The sequence below is a fragment of the Mytilus californianus genome, unplaced genomic scaffold (assembly GCF_021869535.1).
Source record: "Mytilus californianus isolate M0D057914Y unplaced genomic scaffold, xbMytCali1.0.p SCAF_12, whole genome shotgun sequence".
In the NCBI taxonomy this organism is placed as follows: Eukaryota; Metazoa; Mollusca; class Bivalvia; order Mytilida; family Mytilidae; genus Mytilus; species Mytilus californianus.
Window position 1 is genome coordinate 14,781,859 of NW_026262604.1, and position 25,445 is coordinate 14,807,303.

A 25,445-nucleotide genomic window follows, 5' to 3' on the forward strand; every position below is an offset into this window, starting at 1 on the left:
CATTTGGTCTCTGGTGGTGAGTTTTTTCATTGGTATATGAATACCACATCGTCTTAATTTATATTATAGAGAATTGTTTACATAAAATTGTGTTTCTAATCATAGAAAGTTTTCAAAGTAACTTAACTGAACACTGTTAGAAGGAAGAATACGATTGTTTATCTCCCTCACGGCAACAAAGAAGTGGGGTTTATTTGCAATGTCCGTCCGTTCGTCAAACAAAACAGTCGTCACACTTTTCTTAGATACAACTTCACAAAATGACGCCATATTTGGTCACCTTGACAGAGATGAGTATTAATTAACGTGTGGACATTTATCGGATCTTTCAGATACTCATTTCCTGCTTGTTTATACTTTGAATATGTTAATATGTTGTTATCTGCGACACAGATCAACGAGTCTCGAGGGCATCCGAAAATTTTTCCATGATATAACTTCAACTTATTGTAGCTCTTTAGTAAGGAGTAACCCTTTATCGAGGAGGAAGACTCATTTGCCGAGTGATTGAAGTAGTTCATCTACAGCCAACTAGTACTGAGGTTGTGAGTACGAACCCCGCTCGTGGCAAGGTGCGTTCGACTCGGATCTTATTGACTAGGAATGCCAGTTTTCCTGCCGAGGTCGATGGTTCATTATATCAGGGCACTTCGGCTTCCTCGACTTTCTACACTAAAAAAATTGTCCTCCATGGTAGGGACACGAGTGATGAAAATTGCGTTAAACACCAACAATCAATGTATCAAATCCTGAAGGGAACCACAAGCTCTTAAATTCAATATCAGCTAGTAGAAAGATATTCCACAATTAGGCGCTGTTGGAATGGTGATGAACAAGAATGGAAAAAATCACCAGTCTTTTACAACCGAACATTAGTGCGGATTTATTGGTAATACATAAGTTAAGATATGATGCTGACCAACAAGTATTTCTATGTATTAATACAACGTTTACAATATTGATATTTATGAATAACTATTTTGTGTATGCCTGTATGTCGTTTGATTGCTGTCTCACTCATAGGGGGAGAACACGGGTTGCTCATTTCATGGCACGCTTTTGGGATGTGGGATTTAGAGGGGTAGAAAAAAATAGGGATGTGGGATATGGGGATTAAAAAAGTAGAAATGTGAAAAAGCAGGATTAGGGAAATGAGCATCCTTTGTCCCCCCCCCCCCAAATCATTGAGACATCAATCAAACTACATGTCGGCATAAACAAAATTGATGTTCTACAAAACAGAGGACTATTTTCATTTTAGCAAGCTTTAAGCCATTCTGGGGCTAAAAAAGATGTTATTTAATTAAACAGATTTTTAAAAGATCTGACATCAACACAAAAACCACGGAGACATTAAAAACAACAAACCCAGACGAAACTCCCCACTGGAGAAAGACAGATGAATATGTTGTTTAGATCCCTATCCCTTACATCTGGATCACTCGACTTTTATACTTGGTTTATAATTATTTTATCTATCAATTTATTCCTTTAGTCTTGGATTATTTTTTTACTGATAGCGTATTTGAAATTTACGGTTGCAGTTGTCTCCCTTTACACACTATCTTGTCTCATAAATGATCTGTTGCAAAGTGTTAATGATTCAAATTACATGTTTGATTGTATAAAGGCAAAAAGCAAAACAACACGATTCATTGTGTCACTTTATTCGGTTGAAGTCATTTAGAATCGACTAGACAAGTTCTTAATTGAGTTGTATTTCTCTAGTTTTGTAAGTATAATATTTTGTTTTAATTAAGTTTATGTATCTTTTGCGGTAAGATTATCTGGTTAAAATAGGCAAAAATGTAAAACAGAAGTGATTCAGTGAATGTATAGAAGAAAAACAGATGAAAACGTGGCAAACAAAAACCTACTCAAGTTGACATTAATCTATGTTCAAATTGTATAATAGTGCACGAATATAACATTCTTTTCCTTTTCCAGTTCTGGTAATTCAAGATATAATTTGGTTGAAATGCACTAAAAATTAATAATTAATGGGAGCTAACTTCTTCAACTTTGTACTTGTTTGGCTTTATAACTTTTTTGATCTGAGCGTCACTGATGAGTCTTATGTAGACGAAACGCGCGTCTGGCGTATAAAATTATAATCCTGATACCTTTGATAACTATTGCTATCATTCAAACCAAAATTTATCAAGAAATTTCTCGAATTAACAGACAAGCAGAAACAAAATACCTACCATTTCTAATTCAGGATGAGGGAAACTTTATAAAATAAGATGGTTAGGTCGGTGGGTTTTTTTCGGCCATGTTTTGAAATTTTTCTAAATTGCCTGACTCTTACAAAAACTGGCACTTAAGATCTGGTGTGTTCTATAAATAGTTTGACTAAATCGAATCCCTGAAACATCGAAATTAAAAAAAACTATTTTCTGCATTGTACAAGCTGTTGTTACACTTTTTCCGTCAGGTATTTGTCAGTCCACAAAAGAGTGCCGAAAGATAACATAGGGATATTCAAACTCATAAATCGAAAACTAACTGATAATGTCATGGCCAAAAAAATGAAAAACGATAAAAAGACAATCAAGAGTATACACAACACAACATAGAACACGAAATTCACCAAAAACTGGGGGTGATTTCAAATTCGAGGCACAGAGGACGGGATTGTGGTTATGATAATCAATTGGAACATACCTACATGTATCGTCATCTGTGAAACAGATATTCCATAAAGGTCAATCAACTCGTGTTGTCGTCCGTAAAATGTTCGAATATATATTTGTTACTCCAGTCTATATTTCTAACTATTGGAAAACTGCTTGCACTCGTTAAAATTACCATAACCCCAAAACTTTAAAGTTTGCCACTTTCTTAAAGGTAAAGGGCCGATTTCTCCTGAATTTATTTCACACAAGGGCCATTTACAAAATGATTTCAATATTTGCTTTAGTATACAGAATTTCGGTTTCGTGTTTGTACTTTGAGATTTGAAGAAATAATTAAATTATAAACTCCTGAAAGAGATACTTACGGGACATTCAATCTCATAAGTTGAAAATAAACTGATCGACAACGTCATGGCAAAAAAGGGAAAAGACCAAAACACAAACAACAGCACACAAAACACAACATAGAAAACTAAAGACTGCGCAACGCGAACCCCACAAAAAACTGTGGGTGATCTCAGGTCCTCCGGAAGGGTAAGCAGATCTTGCTCCTCATGTGGCACCTATTGAAAATTTGCAAATTTCGAGTATTTGTTCCCAACATTATATAAGAAGTAAAGTATATAAAATTGAGAATGGAAATGGGGAATATACCAAAGAGACAACAACCCGACCAAAGAGCAGACAACAACCCGACCAAAGAGCAGACAACAGCCGAAGGCCACCAATGGGTCTTCAACGCAGCGAGAAAATCCCGCACACGGAGGTGGTCCTCAGCCGGGCCCTAAAAAAAATTGTGTACTAGTTCAGTGAAAATGGACGTCACACTAAACTCCAAAACATATAAATGAACTAAAAAAACATACAAGCCAGAGGCTCTTGACTTGGGACAGGCGCAAAAATGCGGCGGGGTTAAACATGTTTTGTGAGATCTCAACCCTCCCCCTATACCTCTAGCCAATGTAGAATAAAGAAACGCATAGTAATACGCACAGTAAAACTCAGTTTAAAAGTAGTCCGAGTCCGATGTCAGAATAGGTAACAAAAGAAACCAAGCAAAATAACAATGATACATAAATGAACAAAGGACTACTAGCAATTACTGACATGCCAGCTCCAGACTTCAATTAAACTGATTGAAAGATTATGTCTTCATCATATGAAAATCAAGTACAATCCCTCCCGTTAGGGGTTTAGTATCATACCATCATAAAATATATGAGAAGAACATAACCCGTATCATGCCAACAACTGGTTTTAGAATAAATGTGTTTATTTCCGATGCAAAGACCCTATAAGTGAATCAATATTAATACCAAAATATGCAATCCTTAATGACTTGACCACAGTATCGTAACTATATCCTTTCCGAATAAGTCTGTTAAAGTTCGGCAGGATAAATCTCTTTAGTGTACATACTGAAGTCGTCATTATTGAGAGCCAATATATCATCTAAATATCTAAAAGTATTATTAAATTTTTGAATCAGATGTTGTTTCGATGGGTCTTTGCTGATTTTAGTCATAAATTGTAACTCATAACAATACAGAAACAGGTCCGCAATAAGTGGTGCACAGTTAGTCCCACAGATAGTTTATAAATATAGTTTATATAGTTTGTTTCTTTAGTCTAAATTTATTCATTTCGGTTACAGACGTCCTCATGATGTAATTGTTATAAAATTGCCTTCAACAACAAGAAGCAGCGCTGAACATTTTTATTGTAAGGTTATTTCTAAAAAGTTATTTAGTGGCCTTGCAAAGAATTAGCTATACAATTAATTATTTGCCTCCCCTCTCTACTGTACAATAGTTTGACCATGCATATGAGTCCAGAAATATATTTAAAATAATTTCAACGTCATGAATATTTAAATGGCATAAAAGCACCAAATAGGAGCTCGTTGAGTCATAGTTTTTAATCCAATTCATATTATCAAAATGTTATTATTGCGATCCTATAAGCAAATGAAAACCATAAGGACATTGCTTTTTTGTATTTAAACATTATATCTTTAAGTTATGCCCTATACATATTGAGTAAACATTTTTCAGTTCAAAACGTTGCCATGACAACAGTAGCTCCTCATTGTGACCCTTGTAAGACCAATGACGACGAAAGAGAGGCAGTGTCGTGGTGTTCCGTTTGCCAGGAGTGTTTGTGCGAAGACTGCGACAGCACTCACCGGAAGTTGGGAATCACAAAGAACCACAAACCACTACCAATTGAGGAGTATTTAAAACTGCCAGCTTCTATTTTAACTCACGAAATATTCTGTTCAAAGCACATGAAAAACAAGGCGGAGTTTTTCTGTACCACTCATGGTACAACTCATTGTCACATTTGCTACCGTGACATTCATAACCATTGCAAACAAGTCTTGAGAATGGATGACGCTTCACGTGGTCTCAAGTCATCACCTGTCATTTCATCTGCTACCGATAAAATCAAAGAGGTTACGGATTGCATTGATAAACTGATCGAAAATCGTGTAAAGAATATCATTGATTTAGATGAAAAACGAGACAAATTAGAAAATGACATAAAAAAGCTTAGACTAGACATGGAAAATCACCTTGACACCATCGAAAATAATCTGCTGAGTCAGCTAAATGAGGCATATTCTTATCATCGCGACGCTATCAAAACTCAAGAAATCGAGTTCAGCGAAACGAAAGAAAAATTGTCAAATATTTTGCACGAAACGGAACAGAAGAAAGAAATATCACCAGAAACTCAGATGTTTTTGCAGCTACAATCTGTGCACGAGATGTTGCTTCAGACGGACCGTTATTTACAGGGTTTAAAGGACAAGGTCAAATTCATTAAACTAGATATGATCATTGAAAAAAATGCACGAGGCTTCAGCGAGTTTATGAAGCAACTAGGACAGATCAAAGTAATCGCATCAACCATGGATATTTTTAACCTCGACAGGAAGCCAGTTAGGGCTTATACTCTTGTTTCAAGGTCGTCAATAGAAAAGCAGAAATCTGGTGGGGTTAGTCCGAGAGCTGGAAAGTTGAAAGTAATGTCAACGCCAGATAGGTCACGAACTGTTTATCCACCACCGCCTCCCCCACCAGCACCAAAGAAGCTCTCCACTGAACAACAATATCAAAATGATATTATTATGTCGGAAACTTCAAGCTTTGCTCTGGTGGAGGACCTACTATGCAGTGACGAAGATGAGTTGAATGACGTATAATTTGAAAATTTAATAACACTTAAAATTGGTATTTCCTTGTATCACCAGCCCAGTAGTCTGTGTTAACATAAATAATCATTGATGTGGTCGTAATTATAAATCAACTTTTACAAAACTTTGAATATTTCGAAAAACTAAGGATTTTCTACCATAGGAAAAGAAAGCCTTAGTTGTTTTTGGCAAAACCTTCGGAATTTTGGGTCCTCAATATTGTTCAACTTAGTACTTTATTTGGCCTTTTTAATTTTTTTCATTCGAGCATCACTGATGAGTCGTTTGCAGACGAAACGTGCGTCTGTCTTACAAAATTTAAATCCTGGTATATATGATGAGTTTATTGACAAGAATTGGCATTCTCTTGACAAGTTAGATGGTTAACACTGCATAATTTGATTGTTATACATTTTCATGTCACTGTGTTATACTATCTTTCAAACGCATTATATATGGAATGCTTCGATCTGACTCCTTCGTCTGGATTCAAACTTTTATGATTCGAGCGTCACCGATAAGTCTTTTGTAAAAAAACAAAAACACGTACACAATTTTAAACTTGGTATCTATGATGAGTTTAATTTCAATCAAACATGTCACACCGGTGTTTAAAAGTACCTCCGAAAATAGCTTTTTTTTATATATAAGATATTAAAATGACTAGACTGTGCTGTAAGACACTTATTTCCACTCTTTTAAAAGTACCAAGACACTTATTTCCATGGTACTTTAAAAGAATTTCTTTTATATTGAGTTATTGGTTGATTAACAGATCATAAATTAATTGTTTGCAATGGAATCGTGCTTGAATGATTGATTCAAAGATTGATTAATTGTTTGCTTAACGTGCAGTGGCAAATATTTCATTCATATTCAGAACGAATTTCTTTTGTTTGGTGAAAATCAAGCTCGAATGATTTATTTATATGTTCATATTTGTCGTTTACTTAACGTGCAGTGGCAAACATTTCATTCATATTCAGAATGAATTTATTCGTTCAGTGGCAAATATGTCATTAAATATTTAGGGCAAAAAAAATTAACAGGTATGTTCATCTAAGTGGATCTATCTGCATGAGGGGCTGGGGACAATGGAAAATGAAGATATATTTGTAATATGTCATCTACGAATCCCTCAATACGAGTATTAAATTTAATGGATAAACAATTTCGACCAGACGTTGCTGCGTAATTCTACATTATGCAAAGTCAAACGGACGCCCCACTTTTGAATAATTTAATGCCGGGTGGGAAAAATCCAAAGGTGACGTCGTGTGCATGAATTCCATAACGCCATAGATCGCGGGAAACATACTTAAATGTACTTTAAGTACTGGTTTGGTAAAGCTGGCTTCCTGTTCCAAAACCGGAACAAGTGATCAATTATTGACTCAAAACAATTGAAAGCACAGTTATATCATATTTAATCAAAAACCAAAAATACGAAGATAGTCTTGATAATGACTAACATACAATCGATGGCACAGAAAGTTACAAATCTAATAAGAAATATGTGTTTTACATGAAATATACATTACTTATGAGGGTCTGGATATGTAGTGTCCTTCCGATTCTGTATTTTAATTTTATAGGTCATTTTTCTCTATTCTCTATATTTATTGCCGGTAATTCTCTCTTCATTATATTTTAGCACCCAACTGTTCTCTATTCTTTATTTGTTTGCCCTATTTATCTGTATTCTTTATTTTTTGGTCCATTTTTCTGTAGGTTTTCCCTTTATTCTCTTTTCTTTATTTTTTCCCTATTTTTCTCAATTCTTTATTTGTTTGGTCCATTTTTTCTGTAGATTTTGCCCATTATTCTCTATTCTTTATTTTTTGGGTCCAATTTCTGTAGATTTGGCTAATCATTCTGTATTATTTATATTTAAAACCCCATTGTTCTCGATTCTATATTTGTTTGCTCTATTCTTCTCTATTCTTTATTTTTTGGCCCTTTTCTTCTCTATTCTTTATTTTTTGGTCCTATTCTTCTCTATTCTTTATTTTTTGGCCCTATTCTTCTCTATTCTTTATTTTTTGGCCCTTTTCTTCTGTATTCTTTATTTTTTTGCTACAGTTTTTCAGTAGATTTGGACCATTTTTCTCTATTATTTTATTATAACACCCCATTATTTTCAATTCTTTATTTATTTTTTTTGCCCTTATTTACTCTATTCTCTAATATTTTAGTCCATTTTTTCTGTAGATTTGGCCCATTGTTCTCTTTTCTGTATACCCTCATCTTCACCCTCACTTATCACTTGTCGTGACAGGAAAAGAAGTGGAAATCAATCTTTAATGTGTTTATTGCTAATCATGATAATTAAAACAAATATGATGGATGTAATATTACATTGTCATAATAATGAACTGTCCGAACTCAACAAGAATTTTGTCATATTTTTTATTTCCCAATAATCAAGTCGTTTTGGTCTGCTCACTTATTGATGTCGTTTGATAACAGTCCAGCGGCAAATATTTCTTTCATACTCAGAATAAAAACAAATTACTAATACATATACAAACATATATGATGGTTTTGATGTGATGAGGGTAATCATAGTTTTAGGCTATTCTTTTCTATCATCTTTTGGTCCATTATTTAATATATTCTTTTTATTTGAGTACTCCATTAATTTAAATTTTTCATATAATTTGTATTCCCTATTTTTCTCTTTTCTTTTTCTTTTTTGTCCATTAATATCTATTCTGTAAACCCATCCATAGCATCAATTAAACATGCAATGGGGTATGGTTCGTACCTATACAGAGAGCTGTGAGATGGTTAGAAACTTAGCATTACAGCAGGTTACACAAGCACTTACTTACGGTAATTTTTTGTACAATGTAAGCGCTCTTTAATGCACAGAGCGTTTGGCATTCTCCAGTCATGGAAGATTTGATATATTGTCTAGTCAAACCGTATAATTAACGATTATTTATAAGGCTTAATTATATAAGATATCAAAATATTAACCAAAACCAATTTTAGCATATCTAAAACTAAATGTATTGTTTATTTTTGCAAAAAGTAACGAAAACCTGATAGTTAAAATTGCCTCCCTAACAATAAAATGTTTAATAATTGCCTAATTTGTTAGTTTGTAACCCCATTTTCAGCTTCTATACAAATGTTAAATGTACCACCAACATCGGAGAACAAATGACAAACGGCGTCAGATACATGTAGCACGTGTGCACCTGTCTTTATTTTAATTTCGGTAACCTGCCTTGAACGTCTTGCGGTTTTCTTGTGAGTTGCCAATCGGTTATCTGTGACTTTTCAGGCTTTTACAAGCCAGACCACTGAGAATAGTATGAATGAAGTATCGCTTCATTTTCTCACGAATTGCTATAGAAACAGTTGTTTTCTTTGAGGCAACATGAGGGTTTTATTCCCCTTCAAACAATCGTCTGACATAGTTCTACAGATACAGTAAGTAAGTAAGTCATAACATTAAATTCCTCTATATACGCAGTAGTCCGTCTTCGATTGGTTTCTTACATTCCTTGAAGGATCATGTCGCCCCATGGAGTCTTCTTTCTTCCTACTGTCCACTTGGGAGGTGAAATGTTCATCTTCACTCTCTCTTTGGAAAGTGCCTGTACCATGTCAGGAATATGACGGTTGTTTTCTGATCGTTCCGTTGACTGATATACCGGTACTAGTATTTTCTGATCGTTTCGTTGACTGATATACCGGTACTAGTATTCGAACGTTTTATTTTGTCAGGTTTTATAGACTTCCCTCTTTTTGGAATTACCTTGGAGTTCGGTATTTTTGCTAATACTTTTTTTCGCACCCATTTCAACTTTTGTATGGTTCTGACTTCTTATTCTAGTCGAAATTTTCAAATTTATAGCTAGAAGCCCTGCGATGATTTACTGTTGCTTGGTACCATGTTGCCAAGCAGACGAGTTTTGTTTATCTAAGTGGTATAACCAGGAAACTTGCGCTCACCTGCAAGGGGACTGTAATAGCATAGTTAATTATACAATAGGACCAAAGTTTTATATAGGAGAGCCCCTAAAAGGTTGACTGTGGTATAGAAATATGGTCATTATTCGGTATTCTCAGTTCGTCCAGCAGTAAAACCCTTGCCAAAGTTTGTCGTCCGTGTTTGACTGTGCGGGATGTATAAATTTGCAGCCGCGCTTGATTGGGTTTGGGATGTTAAATATCTGATGCCTCGCGAATAGAAAGGGTCATGATCTATGCACGTTAAAAAAGCATTGCAACACATCTTTGAGGGGTACGTCGTAGGTCTGTTGCAATCAAATTTCTGACCTTATCCAACATACAATTGTTTTTCAGTAGCAGTCCAAATTGTCTACTCCTTATTGGCGTGGTCCCACCTTGCAGAAATTACTTATTGTATTGAGTGTAAATAGTTTTTCGTCTTGAATATGCATGAAATAATTGCCACTGGATGTTATACAAGCATCAATCAATCTAGATATTAAATCGGTCGCAGAAAAAAAAAGATGAATTTATTCCTTGGCTTATTTCAGCAGGACGGCTACGTCGCCATTTTGCGAACGCATTCATGGGAAATGACGTACTGTAGCGTAGATGATATATATATAGGACCAACCTTGACCCTAAATGGCTTAAGAAATCTTTTTATTGATGTGTTTACATGTATTGTCACTTCTAATGACAATATTATTGATAAAGGTGTTTTACGATAATAATGTCCATCAAAAAGTTATAGATCATGTGGTCATTTACTGTACAGACGGTTTAAACCATCAATGGTCGTAAATAACCTATAAATAGATATTTCGGTTATTCAATAAATCGCAAGTGGCCATTTTGTCCAAGATGTTGTTAACTTTTGTATTTGATTGGTTTAATTGAATATCCAAGCTTCGGTATAGAAAATAATATCAAAATGAATTAACTTATCATCTTATATAAACAATTATTAATTGTCCTTTTCTACATTTGAAATATTTCAGTTTCACGCGGAATATTCTATGCAAATATTCTCGACAAAAGAGACGATTGCTCGTTCCTAATTGTTAGTTTTTCTTTAAAAGCCATAATGGGGATGTTTCTTTGACCCATTCTTACTGTATGTATATTTCCCAACTCGTTCGCTAGCATGTCTTTTGATACGTTTGATTTAAATGAACATAATCTATGCATAACTGGTAAATTATTAGATCGGGGATTTTGTTATCAGAATATACATTTTTTCTATGTACTTTAACTCTTTACTTAAATTCTTTCGTAGATACAAAAAAAGATTTCCAAGTTTGGTTCTACCAATAAAAATCTTATTAGAAACGGTATATCACATTTTTGTTTTACGGTGATATTGTTTATAGAGCCCGTAATTTAGATACGATCCACGTAAAGTTGCTGATCCTTTGAATAAACTTATTTAAGTGAAGTAAAGATTGCACATACAAATATTTTTTGAAATTGGTTCTGCTGTCAAATTAATTTAAAAGTAAATTGGGTCTGTTCCTTATGCGATGTAATAGTTTATATATACGTACATTGTATATATTTTTGATCAATGTGACATACTAGGCATTTAATTATTTCCTCTCGTATTTTTTCAGCATTTTGAAATAAGTTTGATATAGATTTGAAAAAGGGTCGTAATTAACAGTGGACAGAATCCTAAATTCCATAATTTATTTAATAAAGTAATCTTAATTGCAAAAATTACACCCATAAGGGTCAGGCAATAACAAATAAAATACATACATACAAGAATACAACAAATAAACAATTAACTTGATACACAAATGTAGAATAAAATTTACTACACTAACACAAGTGTCATGAACCTGTCTGACAAGGGTGTCGTCCTCAGTTCTAAAGACTTAAATAATGACTCCAATATGTCAAGCAAGCTCAAGGATGGGGCTAAGAATGCATGCTAATTTATTGAAAGGATCAAGATCTCGAAAAGATTGCACGTTGTCTCGAAGATAAGCAAGACATATTAATATCACAATAAAAAAGAACCTAATAGAATCTAGGACTTAACATATATATAGAGAAAAGGATGGTTCTCTGTCAATGTGTTCCAAGAGTCTCATTAACACCGGTCGCTATGTACCATAAACACAATGAATATATATATGCTGATGTAAAGGCTTGCAAATTGGTTTGTCAGTGATGGCGCTTCGTTAGCAAGAGTGAAATATGTTTTCATAGCATCTCAGTTTTGCCAGCTTTTTTTCATGCAACAGCTTGGGGGTGTGCCTTTTTTAAAAACATCACTGAAAAGAGAAACTACTATTTTTCACTGCTAGAAAGAAAAACAATTCTAGTTTGAAAATATAATAAGAAACAATTACATAACCCCAATTTTCTGAAAGCTACTTTCAACTAAAAGCAAGATGAAAGTAAAGGAGATGTGGTATAATTGCCAATGAGACACCTAATGACGTAGATGTTAGCAATTTTATAGGTCACCGTACGGTCTTCAACAATGAGCAAAACCTATACCACATTGCAGGATATAAAAGGCCCTGACATGACATCATGACTGCATTATTTCGTCAAATATAAATTTGAAGAAAAAATTATCGAAAGATACCAAGGGGACGTAATGTCCTGCTTCAAACAGGTTTATATTTAGGCTGAATGAGATTTTGTTTAAAAAATACAAATACATGTAACTTTCAATTCTGCAAAAGAATTCTGCAAACAAATAATACGAATTAAACGGGGAATGTTGGTATACGCCGTTGGGAATGACGTCCTATGACAAAACAGTGTCCCTTTGGTATATTTCGCCTCTCTTTTATAAAATAAAAATATTTCTAGAGGTCAACATACGGTTTTCAACAATATGCAGGGGTATCGGTGGCCAAGTCAGTGGTCTAAGTAGTTCACCTTTTCTATCACTAGACTCTGGATACTGAGGTTGTGAGTTTGACTCAAATCCTAATTCAGTAGAATTGTCCTGTCGAAGGTCGGTACTTTTCTTTCCCCTGACACATTGGTGCCCCAGAATGAGGTTGGGTGAACCTGGGATTGTCTGTACCAGCATTTGTGTAGCAGCAGTTATTTGGTCATAAATCATAGGAACTTTACATACTAGTAATTATAAAAAAACGTGCACCAGTTAACATACATTGTATGGGTATGGCTTACTGCGTGGAAATAACTGTAATGATACATGCCTATGTCATTCAGTCAGATAAATAAAAGATTTAAATTATAAAATGTAAATATTATTTCTTTTTGAGAAATAAAAACATGTTTTTTTCATCAAAGAATTAAATGATTAAAATTATTGCCATCATGAAATGCGTCAATCCCCTCTTTCAGTGACAAATATTCAATTTACCCGCATTCTTACTATACAAATTTAATTTACGTTATTCATTCCAAATCCGATGCGTAACAAAACCTTTAATCTCGTTTTTATGATTGCGTCTATTCACCCGTATAGTTAGTCAGGTAATTATAATTATCAAATATTTTCATTTATAATAACTGTCAACAATATGGATAATTTTAAACATGTTACATCAAGCAAGAACTAACCGGTTTACAATAACTTCTCGCTTAATTAGCACACCTTAAAATATTGGTAATCTAATTTATGAATGAGACCCGTTACTAGAACTCACCTGTGAATCGGACGATTCCAAGTTACGGAAAGGGGCGTGTCTAATTTTACCTTGAATCATCCTTTAAATTGTGAAAAGAATACATGAATGAGTGAGAAACTTCTTCATCTTGTTAAATAAAATTGTTTTAAACAGAGCTGGTCATTTTGAGTTTTAGATTATTTCGTAAATTACAAATATGGTGTGTGTGTTGTTTTTGTTAGGCCTCGAGGAATAACGTTGAAATGAAACACCTGTCCAATAACAAGTATCACGAGACATAAAGTACTGTGCAATTGTATTTGAAGTCTTAATTTTCATTCAGCCTTGATGGCGATAAATAAGAAAAACTGAACAAAGTCAAATGTCAAAATCAAGTGACTGAAAATGATTGCGCTTGTATTTTTTCTAAGTCTTTTAGTGACACACTTGCACGAAAAATAGACCATTCAAATGTATTGCACAATATCTAGTTATTTTCATTTCTTACTTATTTACCGTTTATCAAAAATTGTATATGCATCAGTGTTGTGTCATCGAAATCTTAGAATAAAAAATAGATTTGATCTTCCGTCTGTCACACGCTAATGTTCATTTATCGCTTTCAAAATCAAATTTATTCTCACATTATAATAACACGGTACACCGGTAGTTTGATAAACCATGTATAACATATTTAATATTTTACATGCCTCTTTATCGATAATAAAATTCAATTTTCAATATCATTCAGAATGATTTCTATCTTTTATTAAGTTACAGCTGTCAAGAAAAATAAAAATTTCGAATTTTAAAATATAAACTAGGAAATGTTTAACTGTTTTAATCGTAAATGTTTAATTTAAACCGTTATGAAATAGTCAAGAACAAACTATGTCGATTTTTTGATACTATGAGTTTGTTGTTTTTGACATGCACATGGGGAATAAACTGTTATTTTGAGCGGTCTACGAGTGCGTCAATTTAATGGAGCATAAACTATTACTTTGAGTGTTCTACGATTGAGCCAATTTATCGTTCGTTTGCGCAACAATTTGTTACTTTTGTTAGTCTGTTTATATTGTTGTTGATAATTTTTGTGATATGTAGCACAAACTTGGCAAAAAGGGACGAATTGTATATGCATGATGTCTTTTCCTGAAAGAGTTATTTCCCCCTTTATTTGTAGTATCGATTATTCTTTGTTTTTCTATTTATATATATCAAACAAAATGAATTTCAAAACTGTACTTATCTTAAATATGTTGTACATTACCTAAGTGGTTATAATTATACATGAGTAAAAGGTCGTGTGACCTATCACACTTTGTTTACAAAATGATATCTTACTAAAATATTTGAAAATTTTAATTTAGATTATATATAATCTTTATTGCAAAATTACACCCATAAGGGTCAAGCAATTCAAACAAACAATTATACATTTTAAATACAATGCAATACAATGTAATACAATACAATATAATGGAACATATTTATGAGTTCAATTATAAATTTATGTAAAAAACACAATCATAAGCTGGTCTGACATGGGTCTGACCCCCTCAGTTCTAAAGACTGCTTAATAAAGACTCCAATATGACAAACAAGTTCAGGGATGGGGTTTAGAATGTGTTTTATTTTATTAAATGCATCAAGATGTTGAAATAATGGTACATAGTCTTTTAGATAAGCAAAAAAATTAGAACGCAATGATGTGTTAATGTCACAATACAAAAAAAAATATAGTAAAGCTTTTTGCCAAAAAAATCACATAAATAAAATTGCAGTATTTTGTCTGCAATTTTTTTTGTGGGAGGGGTTTGAAGAAAGCTTTATCCATTCCGGGCCAATTGTTACTGCTTTTAACTTCTGAATTTCATGCATGTCTCTTATTTGTAGTTTTTTAATATTCTCAGTCAGGCAAAATTAGCCATAGATAATATTGTTTCTTAATCCATCAACCGCCCCCTTTTATTATCTATTTTGCCAAGGATTTGTATAGTGAATATATAGAGAATGAGTCAGTATTCAGCTCCCTTTGAATTTATACATTGTCCAATGTTGGCATTTTCAGGTCATTGCAGTTCCAATGACGGTCAATCAGACAAGAACAACAACGACAGACAACAGCGAGAAAATGGGGAAGGGGGTCAAATAAAGTAAATATCTTAGCCTCTGACTATGCACATTTCAGTTTAATCGGAGGCCGTCTTATATGAGGGTCTGGGTGAGTTTACAAAATAGAAAATAATGGGCAAAACAAACAGAATAATGGGAAACAAGAGAAAATTGGACCAAAATTATATAGAATAGAGAATGACAGGAGGCTAAAAAATTAACATAAAGAGTAGGGATAATGGGCAAACAAATAAAGAATAGAAAAAAAGTCTACAGATTAACCAAATACAGAAATGAAGACCCCCATCCCCATCTAATCAACACCATGCTATACACTCGCCTTAAGTCCTGCTTATCGGATATCATCTGGAGGTCATTAAGAGCGAGGTTCATATGTAGAAATTTGGCCCCAGAAAATCGTTCATACAAAAGTTCGTATTTGTTAAATAATAATTTTAATATTCATGCTCTATCATATTTTTGGAGACACACATTACTGTATAATTAAGGTTCCTCAATTTAATTGAAATATAACAACGAAATCTGAAATACAGTTCAGACAATGTTGAATACCATGTTTTGTATTTTAGAGAAGGATTTGTTCCTACACAACCTTAATATCTTGTCAGATGAGTATCGTCATTATACTGATTTGTTTTATCAAAATGAAATAGCTTATTTATAAATGCATTTGTTACTGGGAGAAGTTTTTATTAATAGGGAACCGGAATGAGTGGGACAAAAAATAACCCAATAGAAATAATAGACAACCCGTTACGATTAATAACTAGTATAACGTACGTATTTAACCAGAGGCTGAGCCTTACTAAATGTACGGCTCTGTAACGACAGGGCGCCCTAGTTGTATTATATGGACAATCCTTTGACTGTGTGAGTGTCATCGACCCTTTGGAAAATTAGTGGACCTCATGTAGAGTATTCACAAAAGTCCGTTTACAGAAATACAATTAAATACCAATCAACCCTCCATGTTGCGTTTCCATATTTAGTATTTAGATCAACATGTACAATATAAAGTATTTTAAGCAAAAAACCTTTTTTTCATTTTACATTTATTCATACAGTTTAAAAGTATGTCATATTTTTTCCTTCGCTTATTTATGATCATTGTATCCTATTCGTAACCACTCCGATAAGACGCTTAGATAAATTAAATCCTTTTCATACAACTTTTACCGATAAAATAAAATCACCTCTCCCGACTAGACTCCCTGTGCTATTTATCATACGTGTTATATACATATTATACAACATTTATATAAAATCATATTTTCACAATTTGATCATTTCTCCCCGTCACCACGGTATGGTAATGATACATTCTAAAAAAACTACACGCCCGATTACTATTTTTACGAATACCTGTTTTACCTGTGTGGACGATTCCAAAGCCTACCTGTATTCTATTCATTTAGTAATTGTTAAACTGTGGTTTAATGGCTCCAATTCTTTGATCATTTCAGAAGGTGTTCATAGGTTGTAGTTCAGGGATTAGTTCTAACCTGACCAGAGACCAACGCCCCTACACTAAATTTCGAACGGAGTCTAAATATCCGAACTCAAAAGATGTATAATTCATTTTTGTAGAATTGTCACATGTCTAGCGGAGATATTAATTAGTCTATTACACTTGTGAGTCGTAATCAAAGATTTTTACGCCAAGGATTAATACATTACACCTGGAATATAATATACTTATTTGTATAACGAGGAAATTAAAATTTCTTCCTGTATAAAGGGAAAGTTATTAGAGGGAAATTAACCTGAGAACTTCATCATTTAAATTTGGATTCCACGTGTTTTTGAAACTGACATCATGTTTACATCAAAGATTCAATCAATATTTTGGACCGCTGTGTTATTGATATTAATAATGGTTTTCACGGGTACTGTCAAAGGTAAGTTAATGACAATTCATTTTATTGAATTTTGACATTTATTCAATACTTTTTATTCCCTGTTAAATAGAGTTATATTTAAAACATTGGAATTGTTTAATTTAAATATTCAGGCACTGGTCATTTTCTATGCATGAACGTGTGGATACATGTAAGATATGAACGGTGCTAAGAGAAAACTGATCATGATATTTTGCATACGTGAATGAATAAAAGACGATGTATAGTATAGGTCCATGCGAATGAGACAGCAGTCCTACAACATTACAAATACCAAAAGACACCAAGGGGTCAATATACGGTCTTCAACATGAGAAGGGTGACTATGTGTCAAGTTTCAAGTCGTCCGAGTTCTAGAGAAAAAGTGAATATACATTTAACAGACCCGTCATCAGCATCACATTTTTTAAAATAATTAAAAGAACAACCAAAGATAAGACAAAAGGCAACCAGCAATTAATTTTCTGATTCTGCACAGGCACAAGAATATATTTTATTTTCACATCAATGACAGCAAAAATCTGGGATACTTCTAATTCTTCTAAACTCCTATAGCATCTTTATTTATCTGCATCCTATTGTGTTTCCTGAAGCCCATCCTATTGTATTTCCTGTAGTCCTTTCGATTGTCTCTTGTCTAACAGCATACATTCTCTCCTCGTTGTCTTGAACATGCATACAATGTTTGCCACTGGACGTTAAGCAACTAACAACAATCATTCTCTCCTATTTGATGAAGTACCTGTGTATGTTTCATACTGTAGCGACGAATAGTCTATCAGATTATTTTCCACCTAGACGTAATATGTTTCTACAATGTAATTAGCATTATAAAGACCGTCGTTTAGATGTATAATTTCCTAAAATAGAAGTAATAAACATTTCTCATTTGATCCTTACCAGCAGACGTATATCGGTAAACGCTGACATTAGAATTCGACTTTAAAATATCTTAAAACTCATTTTTAATTTATTATATCGTTAAAATTTCATTTGTCTAATGTCGTTATGGCTTTTTGCTTTCATCTGCAGACATGCAGTTCACTTCAAAGTCTATTATTTATGGGTTCCTGTCAAATATTGAGTTTTAATGCGCAAAATGATTTTTCATTTAGTCTGTTAACTGTTAATGACGTCAATTTTCCATGTCGAACAGCAATATATCGATTGCTATACAACTGCACATTTGGTTAAAGCAGAAATTGAGTTAACTTTCATGAACTTAAATGTTTGATTGATTTCAAGTATAGATTAACGTTCTGCTAGCTGTATGTCCATTTGACAATATTTTAGACTTACGAGAACGAAAACCCATTTGACAAAACATTTGCCCATTGCTCAGCATTCGGTCGAATAGAGATGAAACCTCCTCCCCAAAAAAAGATAAAAAGAAAAGAAAAGACATCTACAGAAATTTTAGGATTAAATGAAGGAATCACAGGTCGAAATGTTAACTTAAATTAATAGTACAATTTTTTTTAAAGTAATTGGTTATTTTTGCAGGTTGAACTAATGTTTAAAGAGGGGAAACCTGACTCTCGACTTCCTTTCGTCAATTTGTCTTGTTTTAAACAATTTTACATAAATTAATTTATAGTAAAATCATAATTTTCGTCAGCTGCAACCCTCAAAAACCCCTTTTCAAACGTTGCGTGATCTTCCCCGATTTTAGGGAATTATACACTTTTCGTAAACTCAAAATAGGCCAAGTACATGTAGTTAGTCACCTGAAGAAAGCGGTCACGTTACATAATAAGAGAAAATAAACGCTGATTAAATCTGTCATTTCACCTGTGTACAAAGTTTCAATTCGATCCGTTATTGAATGAAAATTTAATAAGAAAGCTTTTAGCAGATTTTTATATCGATAATAGTATTCACTTGTTCTGGTACCTTTGCAAATGACAAGCTTGGTCGCTCGAGCGTTTTATTGCATATACATTTTTTGTACATTAAATGCCTAATAAGCAAGCGAAACGAATTACGATATTAATACGGACAATAATGGGAAGTCAGATAGTTGTGATTTTCCACACGTATAATTGTACTTGTGCTTGTCACAAACTTACTGTTTGAAGTTTATATGGCAATAAACATTTAAATTTTAATTTATAAATCTATAAACTGCAGAATGCAGTAATACTACAAAACCGTTGGCGGGTATATTTTTAGTGGCAGCTACATGCCATGTGAGCTCTATCATTGTGCGCTTTATGAACTCCTTTGTGGTATGTTGACTGTGCTGCTTTGTGCTATTTTAGAGACCGCTATCATTGGAGTCCTATACTCGGAGCCCATATGCAAAGTTTGGAGCCCAACTGAAAAATTTTGAGGAAATAATTCCATATGACACTCCAAAGCATAAACTGTAATGTGTTATTGTGTTAATTTGGTAAGGTAGGGAGTCATACGGAACTCTTGCCATTTAGGATGGAGCATGAAAAACCAGTGCATGTGTTATTTCCCGTAATAAAAAACCCAAGTTTTCGGCCATTTGGGGACACTTTCGTTAACCATGTTACCTCCTCGTACAACAGTGCAAATCATATCATATTCAAAATCTACAAGTTATCTTGAAAACAATTAAAGTTAATTGAAAAAAAAAATTGGTGGCATTTCTTCGACTGAAATGAAATATATTGACTTAATGAAATGAAAGTAAATCGTTTGGAGATCCACTTAAGTGTTTTAAAAAAGTGGACATGCGATAGTCCACAATACGTAATTATATCGAGAAAAAAATTAGACTAAATATAGCATTATAATAGAACGTGACAATCATTACTTGTATTTTTTTTTCAATCTGTCAATTGTCAAAGATAATTACAGATATTTGGGGTTCAATAAAGGAGACGAATTCGGTCAATTAGGTAAAATTGAACCTAAAATGTACATGTATACAAAATTTGCTTTTTTGGTGCATATGCACGCAACATTAGGTTTTTTCCATTTTGTAAATCATATCACAACCCTCATTATCATTCATTTTATATATATATTCATAACTATTACATTATTGTCCCTCTCTTCATAAGCAATTAATTTTTTTGTCAATACACATCACCTGTCAATTTTCTGTGTATTGGCGGCATCGATTATTTATATATTCATGATTTTATTAGCATACCAGACTAAACATGCACATAAATATTTTATGTCCATTATTTCATTTTTATTCCTGAAAAAAATTATGTTTCACAAAGTTTTATGTCCATCTTTTTGTCCTTTTCCTGTGTTTTTTTTCGTAACATAAAATATTATTTGCAAAGACAGGAGCCAAATGCAGATTTAAGGGGCGGGTCCCTTCCCACTTATTGAGCTACATTTGGTTTAATGCATAGCAAGTTCCACTCCTAACGTTGTCTTGCCGGTACCGCTTCCCATTTTCTAAATCCTGGATTATCATCTGGAAGCGACATCAATTCATTGTTCGTAAATAGTTATTTGTCTCTGATACAATCGCCGGACAATATAGCACAGTACAAACAAGGTGATTTACTTACAACTCATTCCTGGTACAATCGCCGGACAGTATAGCACAGTACAAACAATGTGATTTACTTACAACTCACTCCTGGTACAATCGCCGGACAGTATATCACAGTACAAACAAGGTGATTTACTTACAACTCACTCCTGGTACAATCGCCGGACAGTATAGCACAGTACAAACAATGTGATTTACTTACAACTCACTCCTGGTACAATCGCCGGACAGTATAGCACAGTACAAACAAGGTGATTTACTTACAACTCACTCCTGGTACAATCGCCGGACAGTATAGCACAGTACAAACAATGTGATTTACTTACAACTCACTCCTGGTACAATCGCCGGACAGTATAGCACAGTACAAACAAGGTGATTTACTAACAACTCACTCCTGGTACAATCGCCGGACAGTATAGCACAGTACAAACAAGGTGATTTACTTACAACTCACTCCTGGTACAATCGCCGGACAGTATAGCAAAGTACACACAAGGTGATTTACTTACAACTCACTCCTGGTACAATCGCCGGACAGTATAGCACAGTACAAACAAGGTGATTTACTAACAACTCACTCCTGGTACAATCGCCGGACAGTATAGCACAGTACAAACAAGGTGATTTACTAACAACTCACTCCTGGTACAATCGCCGGACAGTATAGCACAGTACAAACAAGGTGATTTACTTACAACTCACTCCTGGTACAATCGCCGGACAGTATAGAACAGTACAAACAATGTGATTTACTTACAACTCACTCCTGGTACAATCGCCGGACAGTATAGCACAGTACAAACAATGTGATTTACTTACAACTCACTCCTGATACAATCGTCTGACAGTATAGCACAGTACAAACAAGGTGATTTACTAACAAATCACTCCTGATACAATCGTCTGACAGTATAGCACAGAACAAACAAGGTGGTTTACTAACAAATCACTCCTGATACAATCGTCTGACAGTATAGCACAGTACAAACACGGTGATTTACAAACAAATCACTCCTGATACAATCGTCTGACAGTAAAGCACAGTACAAACACGGTGATTTACTAACAACTCACTCCTGATACAATCGTCTGACAGTATAGCACAGTACTAACAAGGTGATTTACTAACAAATCACTCCTGATACAATCGTCTGACAGTATAGCACAGTACAAACAAGGTGATTTACTAACAAATCACTCCTGGTGGTGATTTTTCACTGGTGGTTGTTCGTAATTCACTAGGACATATTTTTCCATAAAATATCCCATAGGTACATGTAATATACGTCAGGATTGAACATGAGTGTGCCCTTCAAATTAACAGCGGTCACCTTTGTTTTTGAGTGATTTACTTAACACGGCCCTAGTGATTTGTTAATGAATCGCCATTTATGTAATGTACATTAGATTGTTACCTGGAATCGATATCTTACATAAATCAATGGTTGATTTGGGGGGGTAAAAGATGATGTCATAAAACATGGTTTTCTTTTTCAAATTAAAAATCTCTGAATGGCAGCATATTATAAATGTTAGGAAACACCATCAGATAAATGTACACCTCCAAATTGCGTCAGGAGGACCTCAGTGAAAAACAAATTATGTGCCATTATTGGTTCCTTTCCGCATCTTTGCTATCCCCGTAACAGAAGGATTATGTTTTTTTTTCGTTTTCTGTGATCAAAACATTGCTTTGGTCTGATTCATTGACATTATAAGGGAAGAATTTTAAGCTATCCTCCCAAATAGCACTTATCCAGACAAACCAATTGTTTTAATTTCTTGAGTATCTGTTTCAAAAGGTCGTCCCTTGCAGAATTGTGCACTTAATAACCTTCTTAAATTCGTTTGAAGTTGACTTCCAGACCATAAAGATTTAACATATATTATAATTTACATACAATTACAATTTTAAAACAAGGTTATGTCCTTAAGTGAAAAGCGTACATAATGTAAACTTAAGTTGTCTGAATATGGAACAATTGTAGGGTCTGCCTGTTATATGGAATTATTGATGTTTTAAACTTGTGCAAAACTGAGGAGTTCAACAGTCTTTGCCGGTTGGCTCATAAGGTATCAATTGTTTATATTAGCAACGTATTTTCATTTTTGAACATAGACATAAAAAGAAAAACAGTTAAACGACACACAAAAAGAGTGATTGATCGACTGTTATTTGCTTAACGTCCAGTGGCAAATATTTCACGCATATTCTGATAGACAAAGCTAAAATACTTTGAGGTCAACAAACATTCTTCATAATAGACAAGACTAATAATGTCTATGCAATGTGTCAACCTTTAAATCAGTCTTGATAAGTCAATCAATGCCCATTATTGCTGGAGGTGGACATCTTTTATCAATGCACCAGTTTTAACATTAAATGAATACGAATTTAAGTAATGTTAGTGTTCGTTAATAAGATAGAAAGTCATATCCGTAGCCTGAAAGAACTAAAGTGGAAACCATTTGAAAAGTTGTTTTCAGTTAGGTTTCTTTCAAATGCAAGAATGCATGATTTTTACCGATCAGCATACACCACCGTCATCATTGCAAAATACCTTTCCCCTAATTAGGAAAATCCAATTTACGTGCCTGAAACCCAACATGTAGAGTTTCTCTCAGGCTATGATTCATTTATTCATGGTTGGTGACATGTACGCCACTTTCAGCCTACATTTTTTTTGTACTTGACTAAATTATGGTGGCCAGTTGTCTTGGTGGCGAAAGCCGGAGAACTAGGAGAGAACCATCGACCTTCGACAAGGACACCGCCAATTAAGATCTATGTTGAAGGCACCTTACCACACGCAGGGTTGAACTAACAACCTTAGTGTTGACTGGCTAGTGATCACTGTAAATGAACCACTTAGACCACCCAGACACCAAGGCCGCTCTAAAGCTATGTACTGATTATTTAAAGAACATAAAAAATAGCTCATAAAACAGCGAGTAAAATATTACCTCTGTGTGTGTATATGTTCTGTTCTATTGTTTCCCGTTAAATACATTAGAAAAAGTACATATTTTTGCAACATAAACTTTGACTTTGAGATGATGGATGGCCTAAATTTAAAAATTATGTTATTCATATTAATATTCATGTATGATGGTTTCAAGACATTTGTATAAAAATTTCAAACAATACTCTTTCAACAACATTCATTTTTTTTCATTCTCTAGTTCTCTAAAGTTGCCTTCTGAAGTAGTTCATAAAGCCAAAATTCACAGCAAATTCAAAGGAAAAGTTTCGGGAAAACTTAAAAACAATTATCACTTAAAACTCTTGTGATCAGGATCTCTATTATTTTTCTTTTTTTTTTAAGTGGAATTCTTGGCCTTTCTTAAAACAATTACTTTTAGAAATAGAAATTAACATTTAGTTTCGGATCTGACTCAACTTTCTTAAGATAGAAAGACAGACATGCAGATCAGTAAGGGGTCCTGCGCTAATTATAAGTAGAGCAAAAGTATTGACAGCTTCACAAAACAGCTTTACACGAGGTTGCAAGTAACATAGAAAATATTACAGCTCAACTGGACAACAAGACAAACGTAGCTGGTCTGTATGGTCTATGCGTCATAACACAGACACACATACAACGCAATTAAAAGCAGACTGAAATGAAAATATATGTTGAGGTCAAGTTGACACAACAAATAAGATGTTTTAACCTGTCAATTTGTTTTTATTGACAATGGAGTCTGTTTAAGATTAGGCTTTTGATAAAAATTGCAACAAAAGTTTCTTTTTTAAATTAGACAATGGGCAAACATTTAAATGTCGCGGAAGAAGATAAATAGATCAGTGTACTGCTTAGCTAAGCATAAATCACTCAGGGATATACGTTGATTTATTTTTAAGTTTGTTAAATTTTTCACTCGTATAATACATACATTGTACGTCTTCACAGGGAGAAAGTTAGTACAAAAACATGGAAGATTTATGTGTTTTAGTTAAGAAGCAGTCATTGTTTAACTAGGGACTATAAACTAATTAAAACTCGTACAATCCTGTTTGGTGAACCTCACATACCAGAAATCTTAGGCATTCTGTCCCTACTTCCGGTATGCAGCAGGCGGGGACATCAACTTCCGCTCCCTGCAGACGACAATCACACTTTTGTAATACTTTTACCTTGTTGCACCTGCTTAACATTGTTTTGAACATCTCTTTTATTGCTAACGTGTCCATATTACATGGGATTATGCGGTGTTTACAAAACTTTACACATCTTCAGCTGTGGTCTTTGCTACATAAATCTTGTCATGGGTATTTGGAGCCTTGAAGAAAAGATATTGATCAGTGAAGGATTCAGGAGGGGTGTATAGGTCGAACGCCTCCCCCTTGGGTTGCCATTTTTTTTTAACTCGCATGTTTTTCACAATAAATCATAAATGTTTATTATAAAATCGTCCAAAAAATTTCAATTGACGGGAATTTCGCACCCCTTCAAAAAATCCTGGATCAACACCTGTTGATTATTACCTTATCAAAATAATGTGAGA

The 25,445-nt window shown here is 33.9% G+C and overlaps 2 protein-coding genes across 5 annotated transcripts in view; both read left to right on the forward strand.

Moving 5' to 3' along the window:
* The first annotated feature begins 1,663 nt into the window (after positions 1 to 1,663).
* LOC127721433 (shootin-1-like) lies at positions 1,664 to 8,931 on the forward strand. The gene is made up of 2 exons (XM_052228152.1): positions 1,664 to 1,732; positions 4,694 to 8,931. Exon 2 carries the CDS (start codon positions 4,708 to 4,710, stop codon positions 5,845 to 5,847), a length of 1,140 nt encoding a protein of 379 aa, XP_052084112.1. The 5' UTR covers positions 1,664 to 1,732; positions 4,694 to 4,707; the 3' UTR covers positions 5,848 to 8,931.
* Positions 8,932 to 16,925: 7,994 nt separating this feature from the next.
* LOC127721434 (uncharacterized) overlaps positions 16,926 to 25,445 on the forward strand; it is an 82,898-nt gene continuing 74,378 nt past the window's right edge. For 2 of the 4 annotated variants that reach the window (XM_052228153.1, XM_052228154.1), the window contains exon 1: positions 16,926 to 17,446. In XM_052228153.1, the coding sequence (XP_052084113.1) occupies positions 17,365 to 17,446 (82 nt within the window). In that variant the 5' untranslated portion in view covers positions 16,926 to 17,364. The remainder of the gene's footprint in view (positions 17,447 to 25,445) is intronic. The other 2 variants (XM_052228155.1, XM_052228156.1) reach the window with 2 other exon arrangements.

Excerpts from the sequence above, each read along its gene's own strand:
- LOC127721433 (XM_052228152.1), top strand. The coding sequence starts at position 4,708 with ATGACAACAGTAGCTCCTCATTGTGACCCTTGTAAGACCAATGACGAC.